The sequence below is a fragment of the Lontra canadensis genome, unplaced genomic scaffold, assembly GCF_010015895.1.
Source record: "Lontra canadensis isolate GAN:19392208 unplaced genomic scaffold, GSC_riverotter_1.0 scaffold106, whole genome shotgun sequence".
In the NCBI taxonomy this organism is placed as follows: Eukaryota; Metazoa; Chordata; class Mammalia; order Carnivora; family Mustelidae; genus Lontra; species Lontra canadensis.
Genome location: NW_022631100.1, coordinates 781042 through 796367, shown reverse-complemented (window position 1 = coordinate 796367; position 15326 = coordinate 781042). Strand labels below are relative to the sequence as shown.

General features: G+C 50.5%; 2 protein-coding genes across 2 annotated transcripts; one reads left to right on the top strand and one right to left on the bottom strand.

Annotated features, from left to right (window-relative positions):
• Positions 1-3274: 3274 nt before the first annotated feature.
• DEGS1 (delta 4-desaturase, sphingolipid 1) lies at positions 3275-12367 on the bottom strand. Its single transcript, XM_032838739.1, has 3 exons — positions 12197-12367; positions 6891-7633; positions 3275-3783 (listed from the first exon to the last, which is right to left on the bottom strand). Exons 1-3 carry the CDS (start codon positions 12276-12278, stop codon positions 3637-3639), a joined length of 972 nt encoding a protein of 323 aa, XP_032694630.1. The 5' UTR covers positions 12279-12367; the 3' UTR covers positions 3275-3636.
• A 558-nt stretch (positions 12368-12925) lies between these two features.
• Positions 12926-14317, top strand: LOC116855796 (F-box only protein 27-like; the record flags this gene model as incomplete). The annotated part of the gene is given in 3 exon segments (XM_032838812.1): positions 12926-13094; positions 13097-13186; positions 13222-14317. Coding segments are annotated over 3 exon segments (810 nt in total), but the record flags the coding sequence as incomplete, so codon positions are not given.
• Between the last annotated feature and the right edge of the window lie 1009 nt (positions 14318-15326).

The following is a 15326-nucleotide window of genomic DNA, read 5'->3' as shown; positions in this document are numbered from 1 at the left end:
CTCCCCACTGGCCTCCGAGAGGGTCTTTGCTTCTGTCCTGGGGTTTCTGAGGGGTGTTCAGGGCTTGCCGGCCCATCCTCCCTTCCCTGCTTCATTCCACATGACTCAGCTTAGCTCCTGGAAGACTTTCCCAGCCAGACAAGAAGCGACACATTTCCTTGTCTGAACATGGAGTCTCCAAGTCAGCCGGGCAGGTGGAGGGGCGGGCACGTGTCTCTCTGGCCGTTTCTTCGTGAGCCCGCGCGCGGGGTCCCTCCTTGGCCAGCCCCGCACAGGGTACACGTGACAGTGACCTGCAGGGCGGGTGTTGCATTGGTGGCTGCCCGGAGTCCCCTCGCCCCAGCCACGGCCACGGGGGCTACCCTGTTTCAGGCACTGATTTCGGATTCCACATGCAATCCCAGGGCTGGAGCATCGGCTCTTTCTTTGGGGCCCCGTTTTGTCTGCATCCTCACTGCCTGATGCGACGCTGGCCACGTGCCCGGAGAGTGAATGGGAAATGCGCTTTTGCTATGAATTTACCTGTTAATGTCCCACAGCAAAGTTTAGATGGGCCTTCTGCTCAGCTTCTGCTCAGGGGCTGGGGCCTCGTGCTGCACACCGTGATGGGCTGGGCACAGTCACGTAGGTGACAGCGATGTCCTCATGTAGGCGGCCGGTGTAAACACTGAGCCTTCCTGGCCGGGCTTGTCGGCCAGTGTCAACATCGGGATCCTCACCTGCCTCGGAGGGGGCCGGTGGCCCTGCCCCCTCCACACTGGCGCCCCCAGAAGAGGATGCGGGCACACGGAAGAATCTCAGGAGGCCGAGGAGGCTGTGGACTTCCGTCCTTTTCACTAAACCTCTTTTGTAACGTGTTCTGTAAAAAGCCAAATTCTAAAAAAAAAAAGACTTTGAGTTTGTTAGAAGTCAGACCCCCAAGATGCAGCCTGACCCGCAGGCTCACCGGAGGAGGGTGGCTGACAGCAGAGGGAACATGTTCTTTCCCATGCCCGTCCACGCCGGGCTCCGGCGCTTCTGGCTCTCGAGTCCCATGGTCGGAGCTGCAGCTCACTCGGCGTGGCCTCGGGCTCCTTGCCTCCATCCCGCTGAGCCTGTCTTCTCCTGTCCACGATGAGGATAGGAACAGTGCCCTATCCAATGGGAAGGGTCGGTAAGCTAGTGCAGGCCCAGCAGAGGTCAGGGAATCTCGGCAAATGTCCACTCTTCACAGTACACCCCCCTCCAAGGTCAGCCATCTCCCCTCCAGCTTCTGCTCTGTTCTGCACGTGGCTCTCCCTTTATTTCCCGCTTTTGACCCTGCGAGGTCTGGCAAACAGAAGATCTTCCTGCCCTTCAGGAGTGACTGCCTCATGGGAAAACAAACTGCACATTTCTAAACAGTATGTGGGGCCACAGAATCTTCTGGAGAGTCCAAAAGAGTGGTGGCTGACCTGCCAGGGAGTGAGAAAGGGCTGCAGAGGCCTGGCATGAGCTCCGAAGATGAGCGAAGCAGACCAGGAGGAAAAGATGTAGGCAGAGGAGAGTTGTGCAAAGCCACAGGATTTCTCATGCCCAACCCCGGTGCTCTAGAGACGCTAGGCTCAGCCTTCCTACCGCCCCCTAAGAGTCCTAGATCTGTCTTTGGAAAAGTCACTGCCAGGGACATGGGCAGCTGGGCACTGGACTGGTCAGGAGACCTGCCACCCGAATGAGAACTGGTAACGTGACAGGCAACAGCAGGTCTGGGGAAGGAGGACAGTGTGCGCACCGTGCCCCATGGTAACTGGGCTCAGAGAAGGCCAAGCTGGATGGGGAGCCGAGTGAAACCAGTGGCTCGAGTTCTGCAGGCAGGGAGAGTGGGAGGCCTGCCTGCCAGAGAACATAGTCGACTTAATGCATCACATCCATGGGCGCATTTCCCAGATGCTGTTTCACTGAGCGAGGGTGTTTGAATTGTAGAGTCGGTGCTATTATCACTCTCAACCGTGAACTCAATGGTTCTTGAAGCAATAGTTTTGATCCTAGGAATTTTCCCAGGTGAGAGGGCCAGGAAGGAAAAGCAAAGTACTCTGGGGATGAAATGAGGTCTGTAGAGCAGGTTTGCCTAGCCTTCTGAGAATGAGGATACAGTGCAGCTGGTGATTACAGGAATCAGACTTTGAAACATCTCAGAAGGACGCCTGGGTGGCTCAGTCGGTCAAGCATCTGCCTTTGGGTCAGGTCATGATCCCAGGGTCCTGGGATCAAGTCCCACATCGGGCTCCCTGCTCGGTGGGCAGTTGGCTTCTCCCTCTCCCTCTGCCTGGTGCTCTTCCTGCTCCTTCTCTCTCTTGCTTGCTGGCAAATAAATAAATAAAATCTTTAAGAAAAGGGTGCTTAAGGATTGCTGTTGTGTACAAATTGCAGAGTACTTGATTTTTCTGATACCACATTTTATTCTTTTTAATATTTTATTTGACAGAGAGCACAAGTCGGGGGAGCAGCATAGGGAAAGGGAGAAGCAGGCTCCCTGAGGAGCAGAGTGTGAGATTCGGAACTCAATCCCAGGACCCCGGGATCACAACCTAAGCCAAAGGCTTAGCTTGACCAACTGAGCCACCCAGGCTTCCCTTTTTTTAAAAAAAGTTTTATTTATTTATTTGACAGAGAACACCATCAGGAGGAGCAGCAGAGGGAGAAGGAGAAGCAGAGAGCCTGATGAATACCACGTTATTATTTTAAAAATACTTCACCATGGGGTGCCTGGGTGACTCAGTTGGTTAGGGCGACTGACTCGATTTTGGCTCAGATCATGACCTTAGGGTCATGAGAGCTCCCCCCTAGTTGAGTTCCCTGCTGGGTGTGGAGGCTGCTTGACATTCTCTCTCCCCCTCTGCCTCTCCCTCTAATAAAAAAAAGAAAAATGAAGATGAAAAAATAAAACACTTCACCATGTCACACTCTGTTTACCCCAGTGACACAGTTCGGCATGGGGTACTGGCCCCGTGAAGCCAGCTGTCTGCTGTCCTGCTGCAATACAGGGGAGCAGCTTCTAATCTGAGAGTCACTGCGTCTGGAAAAGGAAGTTCAGTGTTGGATGTGATCGATCACAATAAGTCCTTTATTTATTTATGAGGCTCTGCAGGATTTAGAAGTGTGTCGTCTCAGTTCCACTTACAATAGTAAAAGTTAAAAATTCAGCTTACAGGGAAAGATCTTTCCAGATTTTAGAGGGGGTGGCGGCATTTTAAAGTAAACTCATCCCAGAAATGTATTATATAAAGACAGTAAAGTATGAAAATGTGATAAATACTACTGTGATTAATAGCTCAGTTTATTAGCTGTTTTAATAAAGTACAACTTTATAGTGAAAATAATGTACTAGAAATAGCTTTTTTTAAAGCTTCTTTACGATACGCTTACAAAATGTCAGGCATCAGGGAAACTGTCCTCAACAATGATGATGTGACACACACGCTCCGTGGGAGCAAAGCTGAGCACAGGCTGGACAGGCTGACGGTGGGAAGCCGGGGAAGCTCTGGAGACCACGGGGCTCACGCTTGGGACCCACACGAGGAGCCTCTCCGCCTCGCTAGGCTTCGATTAATAGCGCAGAAAGCCCACGTTGCAGCCCTCGTGAAGCTCCACAGAGAATTCCTTGAGTCCAAAGGACCTTCATTCCAGGACCACCTTGCCTTTCTGATGCCGCTTCATTCTCGAGTAGGGACTTATGGTGTCATCCGTCACGAAGTCATACAGTACTCTAATCCATGAGTTGTAGTGGGGCAGGTTGTCGTAGTACTCAGCGGCGATCTTCCTCACCTGCGAGGGCAGACATGCAAAAGTGAGTGCTGGCGGAGTCCGGCTGGACCGGACGTGACGGCCAACGCCGGACACAAGCACCAAGAAGAGGAACCACCCTCTGGCCGCCTCCCTCCCCAAATGCTCATATGTAAGAGCTGCGGCCGGACTCCAGCACAGAGCAGTTCGACAGTGACATATACTCGACCCTCTAGGATCACAGACTGTCCCATCAAGCTCTGAATGGTGCGTCTGATTTTATTATTTTTTTTAAAGATTTAATTAATTTATTTATTTGAGAGAGCGAGCGAGCAACAGAGGCAGAGGGAGAAGCAGGCTCCCTGCTAGGGCTCAATCCCAGGACCCTGAGATCATGACCTGGGCTGAAGGTAGACACTTCACTGACTAAGCTGCCCGCGTGGCCCCGAATGGTGCATTTTAAATAGCTGAGCTACAGATGTAAGTTATATCTTACTAAAGCTGTTACAAGAAACCTTGTCACACACACCTGTTAACATCGTGCACTGTAACCACCGTAATATAAGGATCCAATAAAGAGCAGTGATTTGCTGAGGACACAGCACAGAATGCTCCCTGATGCACAACTGACAGGAAGAGCCACAAAGGGAAGACCAGAGCTCTGAGGACACCTGTCACAGCAGCTCAGGACTGTGATAGCAGGCAGCGGGCAGGAAGGGAACAGACACTGCTCACCATGGGACTTGTGACAAGTGATGTCTGAAGCAAGCAAATTCTCAGGTTGGGGAATGTTCAAGAAACCTAGTAAGATTGGGGCGCCTGGGTGGTTCAGTCTGTGAAGGGTCTGTCTTCAGCTCAGGTTGTGATCCCGGGGTCCTGAGATCGAGCCCCGCATTGGGCTCCCCCTGCCCCTCCCCCTGTGGTCTCTCTCTCAAATAAATAAATAAAATATTTTAAAAGAAGATTAAAAAAATAAAAAAGAAAGAAACCCATAAGTTAAGGTACAGTTGACCCTTGAACCACACAGTCTGAGCCACATGGGTCCACGTATACACAGAAGTGTTTTCACGAAACATAGTGCAGTCCTGTATACGTGTCTTCTCTTCTTTGCAATTTTCTTAACACTTTCTCTTCTCAAGCTTACCTCACTGCAAGAACACTGTATATGACACGTATAACTTACAAAATACGTGTTAACCGACCGCTTACATCAGGGTTCAGCTTGCAGTCAACAGTAGGCTAATAGTTATGTTTCAGGGGCACCAAAAGTCACATGTGGATTTTCAACCCTGTGGGGACTTGGTGCCCCCGCTCCTTGTGTTGTTCAAGGATCAACTCTGTGGTTAATATTGATTTTGTTTAAAGGACAATCAGCGTTGTACCCGCTTTGAAAAGTAAGGGGAAATTCACTTCTTTAGTAAAGAGGCGAATGAGGCCTCCCCTGCCGTCAGGCGTGTGCACAGGTCAGGTGACACAAGACACATTACACCTGCTTTCAAACTTGGCTCCAGTTGCATGGTTTTTCCCCAAACATTTTATTTTGAAAAATGTGACACCTACAGAAAAGTTGAAAGAGCAGAACAGACACCTCTATGCCCTTTACCCAGGCCCACCACACCGTAAGTCGCTTCCTGTCTCTGCATGGACATACACCATCTAATATGCTCTCTCTGCTGAGCCTTTGGAGAGCAAGCCGCAGACATGTGACAACTCACCCCTAACGTGACAACTCACCCCTAACATGCCAGCCCAATACTCAACACGGACCTCCTAAGAACAAAGACGTTTTCCTATAAAGCCACCATGCTATTTTCACACCCAAGAAAGTTAACAGCAACACAATATTCTCTGTGATACGCTATAGATGTAAAGCTTCCCCACTGACCCAATGTCCTCTCTATACCTTTCTTTTCCTCGAGTGGGAATCCACTCGTAATCAGACGTCACACTTAGTTCTCATGTGTTTGTAATCACGTCAATAGTTAAAATCTTATGAGGAAATCCATTAAATTCAATTGGGTAGATATGATGGCATAAAATATTTGGCAATAGCTCCCATGGGGCACCTGGGATGGCTCGGTCGTTAACCATCTGCCTTCAGCTCGGGTCATGATCCCAAGGTCCTTAGATCGAGTCCCACATTGGGCTCTATGCTCAGCGGGGAGTCTGCTTCTCCCTCCCTTTGTCCCTCCCTCCACCCACCCCTGCTTGTGCTCATTTGCACTGTCAAATAAATAAATAAAATCTAAAAAAAAAAAAAAAAAAAAAAGTTAACTCCCTTATATCAGAGCTTAAAAAATTAAAAAAAAAAACTAGTATTATATTTCATACATATTCCCCTTTTTAGAATTATGGAAACACTTTTTGGTAATAAACTGTAAAAGCCACCGATTTTGAGGAAGGGAACTCTAATAAAAGAATTCACCAAAAAGATAAGCGAAGTTACAAAGGTGGCCCTTTGCAGAGGACGGAGGGATGGGGGGTCAAGCTGTGTTCTTTCACGTCCTCCACAAACAATACACTGCCGTGTGGGGAACAGGCAGGCCCTGCCTGCAGAAAGTTTGCCACCCTGAAAACTGTTTTTTAATGCACGGGCCAACTGCGTGGGACGTCTGCATTTCCCAACAAGCCAACACATAAATCTTAGCCCATCAATGTAACAGCGATGAAAGCAAGGTGAACTTGAGCTCACTTTGCACAGAACTCCTTTCTCAATCTCTGACATAGTTTATAAGTCGGCAGATCCTCCAGCACTCCGGACCCAAGGGCCACTGCTAGGCTTTGGGACTCAGAGGGAATGTGGATGACTCTAAGGAGGGCACACAAAGGACGCACACCTATCGTTTGCTTTGATGAGTTTAGATGGGCAAAATACACCAGAACCCTTTTGTTTTATTATTTTTTAAGGTTTTATTTATTTGAGAGTGAGGGAGAAAGAGGCTTCTTGCTGGGCAGGGAGCCTGAGGGGGGATGGGGTGGGGCTCGACCCCAGGACCCAGGGGATCATGACCTGAGCCAAAGGCAGACGTGTAACTGACTGAGCCATCCACGTGTCCCTACTAGATTCCTTTTAAAATGGGAAAGCTGAGACTGATGTTGGCCATAAAACCCCCAGAAATCAAGAGTTTGTGTCAAATCTCTTTACTTACCAGTGGAAGGCTTTTTCCAGGAATGTTGGGGAAGTCATGGTGCTCGTTATGGTAACCCACATTGAAGGTGAGCAGATTCAGAGGCCCGTAATATGAGTAGGTTTCATGTCCCTTGAGGAACATGTAATGTTCGGCTATGAAATGTCCAGAAATCGGGTGTAAACCTAGCCCCAGTAAGGATGCTGCCAACATGTAGACCAAAGATTTAACTCCCAAAACGTAGTAAATTATAATGTCAAAAGTGACCTGGATCACAGTATTAATAATTTCCAGGTAAGAAATGGGTTTGGGGTTGATGAACAGAGGTCGAAAAGCATAAAAGAGAGGCTGAAGGACCACCCATATAAACTTTCTGAAAGTGGTGCAGAAAAACCAGCCTTCAAAATCGGTGGGAATATCCACATCGATGCCATCCCCCCCAAGGTAACGATGATGGTCCATGTGATACCTCTTAAAGGAGACTGAGTAGGGAACACCAATGGGAAGATTGGCAAATATGCCAAACCAGCGGTTCCACATAGCTCTGTAGTGGCCAAAGGCACTATTGTGGGAGACCTCATGAATCGCCAGAGTCACGGAGTGGTTAATGCAGCTGCCGAAGGCGTACGCCCAAAATATGACCCACTTCCAGTCCAGGTCCTTCACTAAGTAGAACGCAACCAGCTGCGTGAGAACCATCATGGTTATAATCCAGATCAAGTTGGGATCAGGTTTCATCAGGGACTTTATCTCTGGATACTTTGCTGTAAAGAAAAACAAACAAACCAGGAACTGAGAAGAGCACACACTCGTTCTGCAATTATGATTAAATCAACGCCCATTAAATTAACGCATTAATTTTTTCTTCTTCCCAATCATGATATGCCCTCCACTAGAGGCTTTATCCACTACAGGGAAGAGTACATTCCAATAGTAAAGTTACCAAATACCACATCACAACAAATCTGTGCAGGAAAAATGAGCCTCAAAATCTAGACTCCACATGGAACAGAAAGAAAATCACAAATGAGTAAAGATTTCATGGCACCCAATTCCCTTTTCACCCCTAACAGTTCTTTGTATATAAAATTGGTAAGTTTTGCAAAGTTGCGATCATAGTCTGATAAATCTATTCCAGTGTCTGACAGAAGGTACAACATATGCATATACTTACATATCATGTGTATGAAATGTACTTACATACGATATATACTTGTTGTAAAAGACACATACTTAGATCTTATAATTTCCTTTATAATGATGGAATCACTTCTAGTTGCCAGTTGTAACTTCTACCCACTTCCCTATTTTTAGACATTCAGATAGCTAAGATTTTTGCCTGTGTGGCCTCCTGACAGGCATCAGGAAATCAGGATAATGTGTGAGAACTGCACGGTGCTAATTTGTCAGATTCGTATTTGCACTGTTGAATCTACATGCAAATATCCAAGTATGACCAAAAAAAGCCAATAACAGAATCTCTGCATTTTAGGCAAGTGTCCTCTAAGGGCAAATGCACACTCTTCTTTGGATCTTACCCACCCGCTCCTCCCACAACAAGAGGGAGCCCCAGGGTCTTTGGTTTTATGTGTTGCTGAGTAGGTATGACCCAGGACAGCATGAGGGGAAAGGACCTTCTTCTTGAGCTCGGTCATTCAGATAAAGAAGGGAAAGGAGCAGCTTCATCCTCATTCCTCTACATGTGAAACGAGGAATTCAACGAGAGCTTATACTGCAAGGCAGACTACCGAAGTCCGGTTTTATATATACAACATGAGGGTGGAACTAACCCAAGTGGATAACTCCCCATTTTCTCTCTCTGCTCCCTAAACTCTAATCTTCATTGGTTTAGTTCATTTTATCAACTATGAATAATTTTGGAGGCAAGAGACACACAAAAAAGTAACCCTACAGGCCTAGAAATGAATTTGTCTAAAACTAATTTTCCTACCATGTCATTCAGTAAAATATGAGCATTTGGGGAGCAATTCTCCAACAAAAGAGTAACAACTGTTCAGTTAATTGGTGGATAAGAAAGACTTCCTTGAAGAATTTTCAGTAAGTAGTATTATGTGTTTCTGCTCCAGCATCTTTACCTTATTTAAAACTTGGTTAAACTGACACATCTGACAAAGGACAGAAGGCAATACACATTTTAGATAGTCTAAAATGACGAAATTCACCTGTCTCGTTCTCAGACAAATCAAGTTGCTCCAAGTAATTCCGTACCAAATGTTGGCAAAGCTTATTTTAGTACATAAAAATCAATACAAGGGTACCGCTATAATTAAATAGGGAAAGAAGAGTTTTTGCAACAAATGGTGCTGGTTATCAACATCCAAAAGGATGAAGATGGACCCCTTCCTCATACCATACACAAAAAGTAACTCAAGACAGATCACATACCTCAATACAAGAAAACTATAACACTCTCATAAGAAAACAGAAGTAAATCTCCATAATCTTCATGATTTCTTAGATACTATACCAAAATCACAAATGACCAATGAGCACATGAGAGATGCTCGACATTATCAGTTGTTAGGAAGACGCAAACTGAAACCAAAATGAGATGCCGGTTCACACATGCTAAAATGGTTACAATGACAAAGACAGGCAGTAACCAGGATATGAAGAAACCGGAACCCACACAAGTTGCTGGTGACAGTGTAAAACGGTCAGCTGGTTTGGAAGAATCTGGCTGTTCCTCAAAATGCTAAACACAGAGCTACCAATGGCCCAGCAATTCCACTCCTCAGCAGCTATCCAAGGGGAATGAAAACACATTCATCTAATAACTTCCTCGTGAGGGGTCACAGCAGCATTACTCGTAGTAGTCATAAGGTGAAAACAACCCCACAGTCTAGCAACTGAAGAATGAATAAATGAAATGTGAAATAGCCATACAGTGGACTTTTCCTTGGTGGATGAAAGGAATAAAATACTGACCTAGTACAACATAGATGAACCTTGAAAACATAATGGTAAGGGAAAGAAGCCAGTCACAAAAGACCATGGACTGTGTAACTTCATTTATAAGAAATGTCTAGAATAGGGGCCCCTGGTTGGCTCAGTCAGTTAAGCATCTGCCTTCTGCTCAGGTCATGGTCCCAGGGTCTTGGGATCGAGCCCTACGCTGTGCTCCCTACGCAGCAAGGTGTCTGGTTGTAGCTCTGCCTGTCCCCCTGCTCATGCTCTCTCTCTCTCTCAAATAAAATAAAATCTTAAAAAAAAAAAAGTCCAGAATAGGTAAAATCTCCAGAGACAGAAAGTAGATTAGTGGTGGCCTAGCGCTGAGGAGTGTGACTGGGGAACACAGGAACTGCTTTTGAGTATGGGGTTTCTTTCTGGGAAGACAAAAATGTTCTAAAACTTAGACTATACTGTGAACACACTAAAGAACACTGAATTGTACGCTTTAAATGGATGAATTTTATAGTTCGTGCATTGTCTCTTAATGAAGCTGTCAAAAAACACAGTTTCCCTATGGATGGGCAGTAAAAGGAGCATTTCTTGTGCTGTATTACTTGACCCACTAATAACGGTCTCATTCCTAGCCTTCATTAAGGAGGTCATTTTTTTTCTTTTATTTTTTGATTTATTTTTTCCTTTAAGGGGGGCGGGGAGAGGGAGACATAGAATCTTAAGCAGACTTCACACCAGCCTGGAACCCGGTTTGGGTGGGGGGGGGTGTTGGTCTTATGACCCTGAACCTAACCTGAAGTCAAGAGTCAGATGCTCAACCGACTGAGCCACCTTTCAAATGAACTTTAAATATAACTCCAAACACACATTTAGCATACAGATGTCAGTTGTTAAAAAACATCCACGTTCTGTCATGGCTCTCTCTCCCCTGCCAAAACCCAGCCAACTCCAGAATTATCTCTTTATCATTTAAGTCTTCTCATCTTTCCTGGGGTTATTCCATTTCCACTCCTGAAATGGGATACTGAGCAGTATTTGCACCTGCAGGGAAAAGGGCTATATTTTTATTGAGGAATCTGTCTCCTTTTACTTTCCCAGTGAAATGGTTCAGTGATGTTAAGTATATGGGAAAAGGCTCATTGTCAAGATAAGCATCAATAGGCACCTTTTCACTTCCTTGATTATCTGAATATTAAATCCACGGCTAAGTTCCAGTACTGAGGCACTGGGTCTTTTTCAAGGTGGACACCGCACTGTTCTTACCAGGCGTGTTGATTGTTTAAGGCATAGATCAAATGTATCGGACGTTGTCTCTCCTGTGTAATCATGCAAACTATATGTTTTAATTAAAAATAAAAAGAAAGCACACACCCAATAACCGAAGTCTCTTAAAAGGCTATCCTGAATAGCAACTGTAAAGATTCAAGCTACCGATTTACTGATTCCATTTTTCAAAAATCCATTTAACTGGACCTACTAACTCCAATTTCTAAAAGCATGAAATTCCTAACTGTAGACATCCCAGCAAAATTTGGGCTTTCTCTGCTCACTGGGCAAATGGATGTTGAGAAGAAAAGCCAGGTAGGGGCTTTGTGAGAAAACATTCCTCCTATTCGACTTGGCACCCGCTGGCTTCCTGATTTTTTCGAAGAGATGGAGAGCATCTGCCTCAATCCGAACCCCTGCACCCCTCCTCACTCTTTACCTACTCGTCGTCGTTAGAGTGGGGGTACCAGGGACTAGTTCCTGCGAGCGCCCAGCGGGGTGGTGTCTGTAACCCACTCACCACAGTGCCCGGCCCCGGCGTCAGAAGCGGCCTGGGAGCAGCTCCCGGCAGCTGAGCGCGCCCTCCACCTGCAGGGCCCGCTGAGGCCTAGCGAGCCAGGGGCGAAGGGCCCTGGATGCCCAGTGCGGGAGCAGCCGGTTAAGCTCGGCCGATCTTCCGTGCGCGGGTTCTCGCGGCCGCCCGGCGTGCCCCCGCTCGCAGCCCCCCCGCCCCCTCCCCGGGCCAGGCCGGCTTGCAGGCGTCAGCCCCCGGGAGCGCGGCGGCGCGGGGCTCGCAGGCCCAGGACCACGCCCTGCCCCGCACCCGCCGGCGCCCGCGCTCCCGGGGCCCGCGCCGGAGGCTCTCCGAGCCAAGGATGTGGTTGGGCGCGCCAGGAAGCCCCCCGCCCGCCGGAAGACCCCTGGACGCCCCCGCCGGGACCCCCGCCTCCCCGAGCGCCCCCTCCCTGCCGGGAACACCCGGACCTCCCCGCCGGGGCCCCCGGGACCCGGCCCGCCGCTATCCCCCCACCGGCTCTTTAACGGGCCGCGGGCGCCCGGGCGCCAGGCCGACGCGGAGAGCGCGCCCCGAGGGCGGGAGGCCGCGCGCACATAACGGGGCGCGAGCCTGGCCTCACCCAGGATCTCCTGGCGCCGGCTGGCGTGGGGCTGGTCCGTGTAGACCCACTCGAAGTCTTCTCGCGCGACGCGGTTCCCCATGGCGGCAGCTGGCGGACCTGCACCGGCTCTCGCTTCCGGCCGGGTTCCTCCGAGGCAGCCGCGCGGCAGCTCCGTGTGAAGACGGAGGCCGGGGCGGAGCCCCGTGGCCCCGCCCCTCCCCGCCAGCCCATTGGTCCTGCGCCACGGGGGGGGGGGGCTCCTCGCCCGCCCCGCCCCCAGCCCGCAGGCCCATTGGTCCTACCGCCAAGGTACCGCCCAGCCGGCCCCGCCCCTCCATCCCATTGGTTCTCTCTACGTTCTGGCCCCGCCCCACTGGCCGCGCCCCGTGACGTCAGCGGCGGTCGCTAGACTAGGCAGGCTGCCCTCCGCCGGCTGTAACGCCGCTGAGCGGTGTGGGGTTGTGCCGGTCAGTGGCGGCGCTTCTCGGCTGCTGCGGGAAGCGGAACCTCAGGAGGGCGCGAGCGCGCGGCCGCTCGGGGACAGTCGCGGCCACAGCCTCTTCTGCGAGGGCCTTCTGTTCCAAAATTAGTCACGACTTCTCCTTTACAAAAGAGGCTTGGGCTGAAACTACAAAGAGGAAGATACTGTTAGGACAGGAGAGAGCCACAGGCGAGGAGCCTGGGCTCTGATCCAGGTCACCGCCACCCCTGCTCTTGGAGTGGACCATGGACGCCGGGGCCTCCTGACGCCGGCGCGCCCGGGTCTCCGCGCGGGAGCCGGAACCCGAGGAGGTGCTGGACCTGAGCCGGCTCTCCCCGGAGCTGCTTCTGCTGGTGTTGAGCCACGTGCCCCCGCGCACGCTGCGGACCTCCTGCCGCCGGGTGTGCCGGGACTGGCGTGCCCTGGTGGACAGCCAGGCTTGTGGATGCGCATCCTGGCCCGGGAGCAGGGCGCCCTGCTGCCGCTTGTCCGCAGCTGCCTGCCCGCGCGCCTCGACGTCAGGCCTGGCCTCCTGAGATGCCTCCAGGCCCGTCCTCCTGAGCCGCTTCTGCGAGCTCCGACCGACCGTTCGGGCGCAACCTCATCCTCAATCCCTGCGGCCAGGAAGGCCTCCAGGGTTGGACGGTGCAGCACGGTGGGGAGGGCTGGGTGGTGGAAGAAAACCTGACACAGGTGCCCGGGGCCCCCTCGCAGAACTGCTTCGTGTCTTCCTACAAGTGGTGTCGCAAAAAACAGGTCTTGGACCTGGTGGAGAAGGGTTTGTGGCTAGAGCTTCTAGATAGCGGCAAGATTGAGATCTGTGTCTCTGACTGGTGGGGAGCCCGAGACGACTATGGTTGTGTGTACCGACTCCTTGTCCAGCTTCTAGATGCCAGGCTGAACGTCCTGGATGAATTATCTTCTTCCCCCGATCCCGTCCAGCAGGGGAACAACCACGTCTGCTTTCAGGTCACCCACATGTTCTCCAACATCAAGACGGGCGTGCGCTTTGTGTCTTTCAAACACTGGGGCCAGGACACGCAGTTCTGGGCTGGTCACTATGGAGCCCGTGTCACCAACTCCAGTGTGGTCGTGCGGGCCCGACTGTCTTAATGGAGAGCTACCTTTGAAAAACAACCTCAGCGGTGCCGTCCGGGACCTGGGACCGCTGACCAGGACTTTTCATGAACCAAGGAAGGATATCACCTCCCTGGGATCCCGGGTACTCCAGGATCCCTTCGAGGGGCCGCTGGGCACCCTCTTCAGGTTCTGCAAACTACTAGAAGAGAGTTCTTCCTTCAGAGCTATGTACTGCTGTTACAGGGCAGTCCTCCCCTTGGTGAGCATGGAAGAATGCTGGACCTGGAGGGGCTCTTGGTCCTCCCGGCGGAGGCCCTCTGCTCAGCCCCACTCCCCTCTGCCCTTGCCTTTCTGCTTCAGGGGCTTTGTCAGTCCCTTTACAGAAGGTCTGCCTTCTCTGAAGTGGAATCTCGTCCTTACGGCTGGGAAAATTCCAGCCACCTCAGGTGGCATACGGAATGTCGGCCAGCTTTAAGGCGGGGACCAGGTCTCGAAACTGAAAGCCAATTAGCCCCCCAAAATGTGTGCAGATCCTCAAGGACCCCAGTGATTGTGTGGTGTGTAAAATTGTTTTTTTGTTTTTTTTTTTTCAGCCTGAGTGGCTCAGGTTAAGCATCTGCCTTCGGCTCATGTCATGATCTCAGGGACCTGGGATTGAGCCCTGCATCAGGCTCCCTGCTTGGCGGGGAGTCTGCTTCTCCCTCTGCCTCTTACTGTTCCTCTCCCTCACCCCGCTCATGTGCTCTCTTTCACAAATAAACTCGTTTTAAAAAAATTTTTCTATTTTGAAAAGTTCTGTAAACATTGAGAGAAAAATATATCAGCAAGAACTATCTGCCAATCTCACATAATTTATTATTTTGCCAAAAAGAAAAAAAACCCTACAATTTCTTCCAGCATCCCACCTAGCAGAGTTGCTCGGAGTGGCACACACTGTGGCCTCGGAGCCTGGGGTGCGGTGTGTGGGCTTCTAGTGAGAATTGGGTGGGATCCAGCCAGGTCCCCTTCCTGGGTCAGGTAGTCCTCCCTGCTGGTGGGGACCCGGGGCTGAAGGCCCCCTACCCCCATCAGGCAGTCCCCGTGCTGGTGGGGAGCCAGGGCTGAAGGATCCCTCCCTGCATCAGGGGTTCCCTCCTTGGTAGGGACCCGGGGCTGAAGGTCCCCTCTTCATGTCAGGGGTTTGCCTCCCTGGTAGGGACCTGGGCTGAAGGATCCCTCCTGAAACAGAGTTCCCGTCCCTGGTGGGGTCTTGGGGCTGAAGGTCCTCCCCAGCATCAGGGGTCCCCTGCAAGTTGGGACCCGGGGCTGAAAGTCCCTTTCCTGAGTCAAGAGGTCCTCCTGCTGGTGGGGGCCCGGGACTGAATGATTTCTTCCCATGTCAGGGTTCCCCCCCCCACCAGCTGGTGCAGAACAGTTCAGACTCAGGGACTGAAGGTCCGGTGACCTGGGAGCAGCCAAGCCCGAAGTTGGGTTGCGTGTTAGGTCTCAGTTTGCTGACTGGGACAGAACACAACTGATTCCTTCTGTGGCCTTGTGATTTTTTTTTTTTAAACAATTCTCCCACTTTTAATGCAACGTTTTGCTCCC